General features: G+C 34.8%; 1 protein-coding gene across 1 annotated transcript in view; it reads right to left on the reverse strand.

Moving 5' to 3' along the window:
• Positions 1-2,015: 2,015 nt before the first annotated feature.
• Positions 2,016-14,275, reverse strand: part of LOC105620232 (synaptosomal-associated protein 25) — a 34,169-nt gene continuing 21,909 nt past the window's right edge. The window contains exons 5-7 of the mRNA XM_012201736.1: positions 7,225-7,342; positions 6,372-6,645; positions 2,016-2,078 (exon numbers count right to left, since the gene is read on the reverse strand). Of these exons, the coding sequence (XP_012057126.1) occupies positions 2,016-2,078; positions 6,372-6,645; positions 7,225-7,342 (455 nt within the window). The remainder of the gene's footprint in view (positions 2,079-6,371; positions 6,646-7,224; positions 7,343-14,275) is intronic.

Genomic DNA, 14,275 nt, shown 5'->3' on the forward strand with positions numbered 1-14,275 from the left:
TAAAGAATGGAATTTATGAATATTAGGTCATAATCAATTAAAAAGCAATTAGCTTATTGTCACAGTGAGTTAACAGACAAATTCAATGGATCTCTGAAAGCGATATCTGTGAAATTAGCACGATATTAATATAAAAAAAATTATGACGGTTCCAGTTATCATTTTTTTTCATAGTGTTACAGTTCTTATAAAAATGAAAAAAAATTTCATATTTTTTTTACTAATTCCAAGAAATCAAAATTGAGATCCGGTTAGCCTACTGTTTCCCATCATTTTAATTTTAGAATTCATTCTCTCTTACTCTGTTTTTATAAAAGCTCTTCAATTGATAATTACATTATTAATCAACAAAAAAAAACACAAATTCCCTTCTGATGATTCCAGATCCATTAATTAGCATCGATGATTAACAAGCGGAACACCGATCGTTCCTGAATGTATCATCCTCGTTATCTCAGCGTAACACATTCAAGAAACACATTCAAGAAAGCTCAAGAAGTACAATTTAGCAAATTTTTTCAACGTATCTGGAATTGATCTTTCTCTAACAAAAAAGAACACCGAGACATGCAGCTTTTTATTCGTGAAAGACAACAAAGATTTTTCACGAGAGTATACTGAGCAAGATTATATTCCTCGCGTAATTCGGCTGTGCAAATACTAGATCGGCCATTCTTACCAAGAAGCTCTTTCGTGTACCGCGACTATCGAGCGGTCGTTCACTGTATATCGTCGTATATCGACGGAAAGCTTGGTAGTGGTGATAGAAGTAGTAGAAGTGGTAGAGAGTTATTTGGTGGTGGTGGTAGTTTTCCGTTGTTGCACAGGTTGCTAGCGGAATCGGGTTGGTGCCCGGGCGACGACGAGAAAACAGCAAAAGGAGAACGGGAGATAGACGGGAGACTCGTTCGCAGAGCTGGGAGTATTCGAATAATTCGATATTCCAACGTTTTCAGCGATTAAGTATCAGAGTCAATTGCAATATTATTGCACCTCCGATTATTTCAATAAATTAAGTATTATATTCAGACGTACGGCGATATAACTGCCGGTAATCTTAATATTCGCTTAATATTCGCGCGCGTATACAATGTTAACCTATTTGACAAATCAATACTCAAGTAATCCAATCGGTAACTGATACCTAAGCGCATAGATTTTGTAATTTAGTACTTAACATTTATCTTATTTAATTACACTACCGATTGCCGATTGGATTGCAATTGTGATTGGCGATTACTTTTCAATCAATCAAAGCAAAACAATGACTGTTTTGCTCTGATTGATTGAAAAGTAATCGTCAATCGCAATCCCAATCTAAGTTATGTATATTTTTTTATTTTTTAATTGTATTGTGGAATATTGTGCGGATTTTTTTTTTGAGAGCTTGTTTCTTTTTTTCGTAAGCCTGTTCTACAATATGCTTTTTGTTTCTTGTTTCTTGCTCTATTTATTGTATCTTGCCTTTTTACTTCTTATCCCATTTTTCGTTTTCTGTTGCTCGAGATAAACGTTAACGAACTTCAGAAGAAACAGAAAACACATATCAAGAAATATAATTGTTGATAAAACGATCACAAAGAGGAAAAAAGCAAAAGATAAAAAGCAAGAAACAGGAAACAAAGAGCACGTTGTAGAATAAATAAATTAACTAATCACGATAGAATCCGTAAGGCCATAACGTAAACAGTAGTCAATCCAATGTTGATTTCCTTATTGCTTACGTCTTACTGCCTTAAGTTCTTTGTGTGCCATGGCCTTCAAAGGAATCAGTAAATAAACTATATTATGCCATATACCACAATCGGCAATTTGGTGTGATTACGACTTTACTCACGCCCGAATAATCCCAGCCCTGAGATCATGTGTGTCAGGCCTCTCTACATGTATAATACACACAAGTACACGCGTATAATCTCCATTTCTTTTCTTTTTTTGCTCGAGACGACGTCTCGGTGATATGCAACTTGGGGCTCGGAGGAGGCGGATACGTGGAGACAGAGAGAAGACGCATTTTACTTGAGCAGGGCGTGCGCACGTTGGTTCGCCACGGCTATCCTCGTTTCATTCGACTCGCCCTGCGGATTATCAGTTTGGATTTCGGTCACAGAGGTGTGTGTGATGTGGGCGTGTGATTGTGCGGCTTAAGTTCACCGGCGAGTGGTGCACAATCTCTCGTGGCATTAGCTCAAGTCTTGTGGTTTCGCAACCCCCTCGATACTATGTCTATATTCCGCTCGACTGGATCGTAACAAGCTTTGCCGCGCTTGTCGCTTGCGAAAAATCGTCAGCTGGTCGCTATATAGCGATACGATCGATAACTAATGTTATATACATCGTAAGGTTGTATGAATTATATTTAAAACGAATCAATCGAATTCCGATGCCAATCATGAAAAGTTAATACTCGATTGGATCTCTCTCGCTTGTTTGCCGTCTCCGACTTGTCTATAAATCTTCTATTAATTAGTCATGAACTGTTCGAGATTGTACACCACTATGATATCCCGTTAAAGACCATATTCCTCTGCGGATGAGGTTTCAAAATTAACATGAATTATATGTGGATTACAAGCAAGAGATAAAAAAGTAATAAATTTTCAGAATTACATTTATACTTTAAAACGTACTTAAAACGTATGGTCTTTAAAGGGTCAAAGATTCTCAAACGATCAATACTTGTCGTCTACAATATGATTGAAGAAAAAATGTTAATAGAAAGAGAGAAATGTTAGTCTTAGAATTAAAGAAAAGATAGCGTAGAGCTACTAATAAGAAAAAGGAATAAAAAATAGAAGAAAGCGAAAGAATAGCTCGATGATAAATTTAGTCTGAATAAATATCGAAGGTTGAAGAGAAAATTTTTGATATATTTGAATATCGATTATTGATAGTGTGTTTAATTCGGGTTAATGTTAAACGTTGCAAGATATCATATGCGGAAAATATGAGTCCTATGACAAAATCGATCGCAAGTTCAATAGCAACGTGTTATAGCAAATAATGACAGATAATTATTGAATATAGTCACCGTAAGTTATAAATTCGTATTGTTCGTTCGAGAACCTTTTTACGATCAGATAATTCTGTCTCCTTTTGTCTAGGATCTACTAAAAGGGACTATGATAATAAAAATTTAGACTTATAACTGGTCACAAATTTTCAACTATTATTTTCTTATTTAAGAAAAAAAGAATATTAAAAAAATTGTTTTATTAATGCTTATTTATTTGCACAAACTAGTTCCTTTCTCTAACCTAAATGTTTTATAATATAAATTATTTTAATTTCAAAAATATCTAATTAAACAAAGAATTAAAGAGATTTAATTGTGCCAATGTTTTGAATAAATAAAATAAAATTAAAAATTTTTTCTCTTATCTATTTTTGAGTCAAATAAAAGACTGACAAAATAAAAAAAATATTTTGATTTGTTAGTGATATATATTTTACGTGTTGAAAACCTATGAAAAATATCATAGTCCCATGATAAAGATTTTTCATGAAAAAGAGATAGAAAGAGAAAGAATAAAAAGAGAAGGACAGATAAATTTGAAACGTGGATGGTGCAGTAATTACGTACAAGAACACTGAAGGCAGGCTGTGCTGAAGGGATGATCGACGAGTAGGGCGGAAAGTGCCCAGAGAATTTCAGCGAGGAGCCGTGGAATAAGGGCGCGATATTTAAGACGTGGGAGCGCATATCGTGGCGATTAATACATATTGTGCGATGCACGTGCGTGAGCATGCAATTTTGAGTTTATTGGAATTTCACGGAGTTCTAGAATCAATCTTAAAATTGCCCTTTCACAAATCGCAATTTCGATCACGTTGGAATTTTAATCCAAAAGAGCAAAGGCATTTACTTCGGACTCGTCAATTAAGAATATTATAAATTCATTATTTGATCTCTGTGCTTCCTACATAAAACTATATATATAATTAACTCTTATAATTAACTCTTTACCGGGATTTTTGAAGGTATCTTTGCAAATTTTGATAGATAAATATAAATCTGTAAGAAATAAGTAAAATACGATCCGACTTTTATGATACTAAAAGCTCGTTGTTAAACGAGCTTTGACAAGTGTATCAAAACGTATACATAAAATACATTAAGCTCTCGAGATAACAAATAAATATAAATTAATTGATAGGCAATTGAAAGCAAAAAGACGCAGTTATTAGAGCGTTACAGTTAATAAATATATTTCTTAGAAATCTTACATATGATTGACAAAATCGAACGTTTCGAGCCATCAGCGATAAATAGTAATTATAAATAGTAATTAAAAGTAGTTCACAATAATTAGAGAGCAGCCGAGAGAGTCTCTTCAATTCCCACGTCCGATTTTGTCTTTTGTGTTAAGATTTCTAAAAAATATATTTGTTAACTGTAACGCTCTAATAACTGCGTCTTTTTTGCTTTCAATTGCTTGTCAATTAATTAATATAGCAGAATTTTTTCAGATTTTTATATAATCCAATACAATAAAAAATTTGCTCTGTTTCTCAAAAATTCCTATTATTAACCAAAGAGTTAAAATTCATATTGTGGAGGGTTAATAACAAAATTTCTTTGCGAATAATTAAATCTCTTATTTAAAGAACAAATCTAGTTTTCAAATTTATGTTTTCTTTTAATAAATATTTAAATTGATTATTCATTACTTATGTGTTTAAGATATTTGTATATTGTTTAAGATTAAAATTGCGCTATCGAAAATTGCGTTGAGTAAATCGGAAGGCTTAGACATATTATGTTGCTTTTTAGACATTCTTGTCTTTAGAGGAAAAGACGCAGAAAGCAACGACAGACATCGTCGGAACACCTGCCCGGATTGGGATTATGTGAAATATAAAAATAGGGAGAACAGGAGGGAGGGAGGGAGGGAGGGAGGGGAGGGGGGGAGAGGGGAGGGGGGGAGGAAGGAAGGAAGGAAGGAAAGGCATACAAGAAAGCGAAAGCGACGAGAAAACGTGATGTGCATCGCTCTGAGCCTGTGCATTGTGACATATAAATTCGCGCATATCTATATTGAGACACGCGTCAGCTCATCCTACAGTAGTCTAATACACACGTACAAATAGTAAAGTTGTACCGATTATCTTTCAGACCGTGGCATTAATTGCATCTAATTAAATTTATCTTTTTTATGCACGTCCATATTATGTTATAAATACACAATACATATTATTAATTCAAACAAATACAAATTAAATATTAAATTGTGAATTAATTTTTTTTTTACAAAAAATTCAACGTTTTCACGATTTAACGATTAACTAAAGATTCAACCTAATTAATAATTGATTGACATTTTAAATTAATGGATTTGAAGAATTTATGAGTTCAATTAAAAAATTTAAAGAGACTAATTAAAAATGTAGAATATATACTTTTGATTAATAAAATTCATGAATTCTAAGTGCTAGTTTTCAAACTTTTAGATTTGTATTTAAAACTTTCGGATTTTCAATTTTTCAATTTTCCAAATTATTTTAATTAAAATTTCTCAAAATAATTCGCGATTAGTTCGATATTTGCTAATAATACTGTTCGCAGTGTGCATTGGACTTCAGTAATCTCATCGACATACTGAATCTCGAAGGCTATCATTTACTTTAAAGTTTACCAACCTACAATCTTAATGAAAGCCCTACAACTTTGGTGACATAAAGCGTCTTAAATATAATATAAAGAAAACATCATTAATCTAAAAATAAAATTGTGAATTAAAAAGACACATTAAGCCTTCTGTAACAAACGACACTAGCGTAACTAATCAAGAAAATCCATCGTCCATTTTTCAATCTTAACTACAAATCTTTTAAGAATTTTTCTTTTATATGAAACAATCTGATAATCTTCATTAATCATACAAAAAAAAACATTTCCTGGAGTGTTTAAAAATTTAGGTACAGATCTGAAAATAATTTTGTAGATCTATCAAAATAATTATATAGAAAACTTAAACAAGCAATGCTATAAAAGACTTCAATATTCTAGCAGTTTGAGCGTTTCATATAATTACTTTGTCCAAAAAAATTATTTTCATGTTTACCTATTTAGCTAAATTTTTAGATACTTCAGCAAAATCATTTTTTCCGTGTAAGAACTTAGAAGAAGAGTAGACAAACGTAGAAACTCCAAACTTTAGACACTCTATTCTTGCTCCAAGTCCAAGATTTGTCCAAGATGTCCCGTTTTCTCGATCAATGCTCGCGATATGTATGTCGACGAGTAAGACGAACGCGGATTGCCGTCCGAGTGGTTTCTTTAGAGCCATGCCAAGTCGCGCGACGACTGCGGTGCAGCGTTTGGACGCCGGTGGTGCGCATTCACTCGCCATTACTCGCTGCCAACTCACCTTGCGGTTGATCCTGTCGATCTGCCGATTCTGATTCTCGAGCTCGCTGCCCATGTCGATTGCCATGTTCCTCAGGTTGCCAATCATCGTGTTCACCTGGCCCATATTCTCCTCCATCTCCGTTTCGCGCGCGTCATTTGTGATCTTGGCGATATAGCCGCTCTGCGGCCCGATACCGTTGCGATCATCCATCACCCGTTGCGGTTGGTTGTTCACAACTTTACCGTCGTCGTTGCCCTTCCACGTACCTTCGTCTTCCTTGAAGCTGGCACCTCTGTACGCGCAAAATTGTCGCGCGAGCGACGCGATTAAGTCGATTTCAGAAGAAGAAAAGACTAACATTCAGCGGACAATGGCAAACATCAATTTGAAAGTCGGTCTTGAGAAGTCACGTTCAATAAAAGTAATTTCGCTAATTTTGTAGATTTCCGCTACTTTATAATTTACACTTCAAAACTTTAAATTGCTTTTAAACTTTAAATTGCCTCTAAATTATTGGTAGAGCAAGTTATTCATTTTGAAAAATTGTATTAAACTTCTTTTCGATATATCAATTAGAATCTTCGTGAAAATTCAATTCTAATATTGTATAATTTTTATGCAGTTCATCATAGTATAAATTAAATTAAAGTAATTTCTTAATATTCTCCTTAATTAATCAACATGTCTTCAATTATTCAATTTCTAAAATAATCTCTTAAATATGGAGATGTTAAATTGATTTCTTAGCTCGTGAAGTCTAATCAAACAACTTACAGATAGACTTCAAAGATGCAGAGAATTTTTTTTTTTTTAAGGAAGAAGAGCAACAGTGCAAAAAGGAAAGAGATAAGATACGCTAAAATAGTCGTACTTGTTACAAGGAAGAACGCAAAGGCCACAGCACTTCTCCATTCCAGTGAGATTCTTCTCGGCTTCTCTCATGTCGGCATTAATCTGGTCCATGCCCTCCTCAATTCGGTCCAGCTGTTCTGTTTTTTCACAGGAATATAACGTTAGTGGGCGATAAGACGATTCTCGCTCGTGAAAATACGAAGGGGAAAGGGCAACCACGCGAGAAAGATCGTTACTTCTAATTAGAAGCCATAGCGAACGTTCTACAAAAGTGCGAACTAAACTCTGACTTGGAGAGTGTCTGCGACACCCCTCTATTGGCAAAAAAGTATTTCTACGTGATATAATTAAGCTTTTGTAAAATAAGAAAAAGGAAGCTTTAACCCTTCGCGGTGCAGGTTTCAATTTTAATCTCATTTTACTTAAACTTTTTTCAAAGTTTTGTATTTGTCTCAATTTTATTATTAGAGATCTTTTATTAGATTAATGTATTCATTTTTTTTATAGATTTTGTTTCGATTCATTTTTTATTGCAGTGTTACTGAAAGAAAGGATTTTGTTAATTTAGCAAGCCACCAATACTTTTAACCGGATTGATCGGTAAATATGTGACAACAAATTTTGTAGTTGTTTACGCTAGTCTGCTATACCAACCAATTATTAATAACAGAAGCAAACTATAGAATCTAATCTATCTTTTGGATAGACTTTAGGCTTGTTTACATAGAATTCGTAGATGATCGTGGATCGTCTTAAGTAGAAAATCGACCAAGCACAGTCAAATATAGGAAGAATGATTAGAATTGGTCAATTTCTTATGATTTGGGATCCTGCAATCGTCTATGACTTTTATATATATATATGAGTTTCTTATTCACTAGCGATTGAGTATTTGTTACATTGATGAATTAATTTACAATCGTAACAAATCAATCAGTTTTTTAACAAATATCACATTTGCTTTCCCTTGATTTGTTCCTATCAAAATCATTTCTCTCAGTGTAATTTCTAGGATTTGTGATTTATATCTTTCCAATTAAAATAAATACATGAATAAATATAAATGTATTTATTTTAAAGTAAAGATAATTACGGAATAAAAGCCGCCGCCAAGAGTTAAAGTATAGCTTCAAGCTAGCTCATAACTTATGGGAATTTTCATCATAAACATAAATAGCCTAATGTGATCAAGCGGTCATCGGCTAAAGGAGCAAACGAAAGCGCGGGTACATTGCCCAATCCTCTTTCGCTATCTAATTTAATCTTCTCGAGAGATAAGCGGATTCGCTTAGAACCCTCGCCCGAAGGAAGGAAGCGCCCTTTTTGCAATCTTCCGAATTTCTATTTGCTCCTTATCTCATTTCCTCAGCAATATATTATAAAACTTAACAAGAAGTGAAAATTTCTAAATGAAAATTTATTAAAATTTATTATTTCCGAGAGTTCGATTATTCCCAAGATTTCATGGTTTCGTGCGTTTGTTTCTATGAGCCCCTTCAGGTGCCTCTTTCCTTCGTCATTCAAGCGATTGCGTTCAATTTCGTATTCTAAACGGGAGATCAATCGAGCGGAGGTCGATGATACATTAATAAAATCTATTATCTTCGATCAATAAACTTGGTGAGTCATTCGTTTAAAAGCTCAGATAATGTATCAAAAAACAAATATATATGAACAATTAAAAGAATGGATAGAATTGATCATATATTTCATTTTACGTTACAGAATGCTCGTGAAATTTCATAATCGTAAAAAATATAGACATATACAGAATCGGTATCTATTGAATCACATGATTAAAGGATATTTCATAGAATGCGAAAAAGCATGTAGAAGTTTCTTATTGTTATAAAATAAAAAAGAATGACTCCCGAGAAATTTGAACAAAATATTCCTTCTTATAATATATTTTATAGAACATCAATCTTTCTTCTACAAAAGACACGAAGAGCGCAACGTTCCCTGAGTGCCATCAGCTGGGATAAAGGATTGTTCGTGAGAGGGAAAACATCCGCTCGATAGAGCCCCCGAACTCTGTACAAAGTGAAGTGCAACAAAAGCGCGAATTGCAGTTAAGCGAAGAGTTTCCTTGCTCGACGTTCCTGCATCGGGCGAGTTGCTCTGTTATGTGCTTAGAGAATATGTGCAGTGAGTTGCTTCCTCACTTGGTGGGTGGTGAAACTTTCAACTAAGTGTACAGGGTGTCCCGAAAGCTCTTGTCTAACTGCGCATTGATCAACGGGGTCCATGAAAATTAGGCGAAATCTAGAGCATCCAATTTCGAACACTAACTCGCAAATGTTGCAGAATTTCAGATGAAATACCACAATAACTCGGGAATGCAATTTGTACTTCGGTTATTGTAACAAAACCATTTCTTCATTATTTCGTAAAAATATTTGAATAATAGATATGAAAATGATTTTAATTTGAATAATTACATTTCCATAATCTTCAAATTGAAATTTATTTATAATAAATTTTACATAAAATTTATTTTCAGAGCATACGATCCAGCCCTGTTATAATTTAATTTGAAAACAAAAGCAAATAAAATAAAATTTATCATAATTTAATTTGTCATAGATTATTATAAGAAATTGAGAACGAGTATAATATAAAATTATAAGTAATCAATTAAAATCAGTTAAACGATTAATAAGAAGAGTTTTGAGACACCCTGTAGTGCCCACGAATTTGACTACGTTATATAGTGGACACAAGTTTACCTAAAAGACAATTCTATATAGACGCGCGTAGGAGTATACTCATTCTAGACTAACAATACAATATGTGTAAGCGATATCCTTGTAACACGAGTATAGTGGGTGTCCGATTTAACTGGTAACGGTACACGTTCAGCTAAAAAGCGGATGCCGGATTCGCGGCTGTTCGCTTTGCGTCTTATTGTCGTGTTGTCTCTGATCTTTATCTCGACGATGAAGGGATATCGCGAAGGCGAAGAACCGCGAAATCGCTCCGCTAAGATGCGTCGTGTAATGTGTGTAAAAACAATTACACGCGTGTTGACTGAGAAATGCTACGCGGATGCTGTGACACGCGTGTCATGAAACATCACGACCACGTCTGTTGTCCGCTTGTTCTGTTTTCCTCTGTTTTCTTGTAAAGGTCCGCGTTTACGTCGCACGATTTTTGTTCGCGAAAGTATATAATTTTTTGTAAATACATAATTAATTGGGTACTGAATATTAATATATGGCTAAACATAGATTCTAAATGTGTTGATTGATAAATTATTTCAATCATCAAATTTAAGTCATTTATTCAGTTATTTTATTATTATATATTTATTATTATTCATTATTATAATTTCAATTAATTATCTAATATTTATGAGAATGAATTCAACACGACTTTTATGAGTATAAAAAAATTTACAAAATTTATTTATAGCAAATAATGATCTTTTCATAAATACTGAAATTAAAATTTAAAAGAATATATTTTCTTAAACGTCTTAAAGTCTACTTCCATGTCAATGTAAAGATTCAATCTGATTCCACATACATACATATATATAAAATTTGTAACTATATTAATTATCTGACTTAGAAAAATCTTCGTCTAACTATTTAATTTATATTTATAATCTACATTATAATGTACACGTTTATTTCCACTTTCTTCAATTGTATGTTCTATTTGTCATCTTAGTTCACTTCTGAGTAGACTTATCTCACTAAGTACCCAAAATGTAAAATACAGTACTCGATATTTATAATAAATATCTGATTTTAATGTGTGTCGATGTACAAAAATCATGCGACGCACAGCAAATCCTAGGGAGCTCGAGCAAAAATCTCGAAGAGGCGAAAGGGAGGGATACGAGGGTTAATAATTTGAGGAAACCGGAAGAAGGACGAAGGAGATATGAAGAAGAGGTACGGCGGAAAGTAAGTATCGTAACGATAGTATTAGTATGCAGTGTGGAAGAGAAAGTAGTATACGCAGACAGCAGTGGTGAAGCCCGAGAAAAGCCGAAGAAAGAGGGGCGGAAAGAAGGGCGGAAGAGAACCAAAGAAAGAAGCGCGCGAAGAAATCAGAGTTAGCCGAAAAGAAAAAAAAGAGAAAAGAAAAAAACGGAAAACACCGCGCTTGAGCGAAATGTAAGTGAACGGTATAACGATGGTCTGAGTGCGCTGCTGAGCAATATAGTACTACTAGATAGAATATATACAGTACATATCATTGTGATAACAAGGGTGTAGCGATAAAGTAAAAACCGAGTAAAACAGAGAGAGAGAGTATCTCTCTGTTTCTTCCCTCTTGAGGATTTCGTTCAACGTTATATTTAGTTCATATGAGAGATTACATTGAAATATTTTCTTTCTCTAGCCCAAAGATATCGGCTACACCCCTGATTGATAAGTAAAACAGCAATGTGTCTCGATGATGCACGCGTGAGTGTCGCGTGTTATTATATCCCTAGCGAAAAAGGGGTACGCGAGTAACGGGGCTCCGTTCTGTCGTCGGCAAATTCGTGTCCGATTTTCCTCGACGTCTATCTAATCTAAATTATTCCGTCATTACAATTATAACACTCGCAGATAATTTCGCGAGAGGAAAAAAATGAACTTCCAAGAAAGACTGGAGTGCTTCCGTTCAGGATTAATGGCTGTATCATTGATAGAAATAGAAGTTAGAGAATGAGATAGACAATATAAAATGGATGACGAAATGCTGCTTCTCGAATTAGAATTAGGGAAAAGTGAAATTTTCAGAAAACGCGGGAAATCGACTTCAAACTGCCTCGGAATCGGAGTCCTGCTACCGGTTCCCTTTTTCCGGAACAATCTGTATGCAGGACGTGTCGGAAATACGCGGCAATATTTCAGAGCGATGGTCATGAGCAGATGCATAATGGCGCGGAGAGATGAGTGTGCAGGAAAACGATACTTCCGAAGCTTTATGCAAACTAAACGCAGCAAACGAGGCGATATTTTTTTACGCCACTCTAAATATCGCCTCACTGATTAATTGCTTGACGCTTGCTGCGTCCAGTCTGAATTAGACATTAGATACACCAAAATAGTGCAATCCTTTTTATCTAAGCCGAAATGTGACAATTTTTCTATTGGCTATTTCGACTCTCATTTTCGACTGCTAATTGTCTGTAGTCCAATAAGCGCTTAGTATTATTTCCCTACGCACAAAGTTGCACAAAAGTTGCAGTAGCGTTTGCAGCAACTTTTGTGCAACTTTGTGCTGTAAGGGAAGAGTACTAAGCGCTTATTGTTACGATACAACATTATTCTCCTACAGCACAAAAGTTGCAATAACATTACAGCAATATTGTAGAGATTTTGCAACAATATTATTATAAATTCTGTGCTGTATGAATTGGTACATAATATGATTAGTAAGTTGAAAATGGAGGATCTTTGAGCTACTTTGGTATATCTTCAGACTTCCGTCTATTAGCGATACCGTACGAACTCGCAATTGCCACGCTCGCGAGATATCGCCACGTATTTTAATCACACAGCGGATAAGAAGATATTCTCTATCTGCGCCGCAATTAAAAACGCCCATAATTAAAAATAGAAGTAAATTTATTTTAAGAATAAATATAAAACCCGAGGGGACCAATCAATATTATTTAGTGTCATTTACGTTTTTCAAGTATTTTAGTAATAATACTGAAAAAAATAATTACTAAATCTTAATACATATTTCTTAGAATAGTACCAAGCAGATACTTACAGTAAATGAATATTTATTCAATCAAAAAATATAATTAAATCAAAATAATAGTTTCTGTATTAATTAAATATACGTTTATATTTAGTAAATATTTAGAACTGTTCAAACAAATATTTATTAAAATTTAGTATTTAGTTTTTTTTTAGTGAAGACGAAAGAAATCGAGAAATAATTTGCGACGAAATCGCGAGTACTATTCTTATCCACGGTGCATCGGTACATATATGCACGCTGTAAAAATGTTGATATTGTTGATATTTATTGCCGGTTGTCGCTTCCAGTGTCTCGGAACCGACGTGACGGTCGCAAAGACCGCGCACGCCTAAGTATCTTTCGTATTTTCTCTTTCCTCTCGCGCAAAACTAGTTGTGTTAGAGGCTAGAGTGAAGTGGCTTACCGCCTTGTTCGTCCAGCATTACGAGGGTTTTCATCCCGACCTCGTGGCTCTAAACAGGCAACCGACAGGCAATCAGGCGGCGTGTTAAACATTGAGATAAAGTTAATCGCCGTCGGGACGCTCCCTCGCCTCGCTCCGCGGCGATCCTCAACGCCACCCCCCCCCCAAACAAAGAAAAAAAAATTCCCCCCGCCATGTTCGCCTGTGTCAAACGCGGGGAGAAACGAGGAAGAGACGTGAGACAGAAAGAAAATGACGGAGAAAGAGATAGAGATGAGAATGTCGGCGGGCGAGAGGGCGCGGACGACGAATTTCGGCCTCAGCTAATTAATTTATTATGCATATTAGGAGGTTGGATGGACGAGGATGGATGACGCTTGATAGTTGTCGACAAATGTTGGTACAATAAGGTTCAATGTGGCAAAATGAGGTTCAACGATGATAATGAAAGAGGAGACCGGAATGATGAAAAGGAACGCGTAGGAGAGTCCACTCTGCATTACTTTTTTTCCTAATTAATTTCAGAAAGGTTGGATGAAGTGACGAGAATATTATTTTATACTAAGTATAATTAATAGTAGTAGTATATTTAATTATACTAAGTATAATTAAATTAAGATCTAAAAAGGGGGATAAATGGGTGGTGACGTACAGATCTTCACACTCCTGGATGAGTTATTCAATGGGAGATCCTGGTAATTGGTAGAAAATGGATAAGTTTCGTTCTAATTATTTTCTTCTCGCGAATTCAGGGGATGAATGAAAATTCGATGAACAGAACGCGCATGAGAGAGAGAGAGAGAGAGAGAGAGAGAGAGAGAGAGAGAGAGAGAGAGAGAGAGAGAGAGTATAATACTACTAGAGTAGAGAGAGAAGTAAGTAAGTAAGTAAGTAAGTAGTAGTAGTAACGTACGTACGTACCGTACGTACGTAGTAGTATAGTACTCTA

This window comes from Atta cephalotes (genome assembly GCF_000143395.1).
Source record: "Atta cephalotes unplaced genomic scaffold scaffold00025, whole genome shotgun sequence".
Classification (NCBI taxonomy): Eukaryota; Metazoa; Arthropoda; class Insecta; order Hymenoptera; family Formicidae; genus Atta; species Atta cephalotes.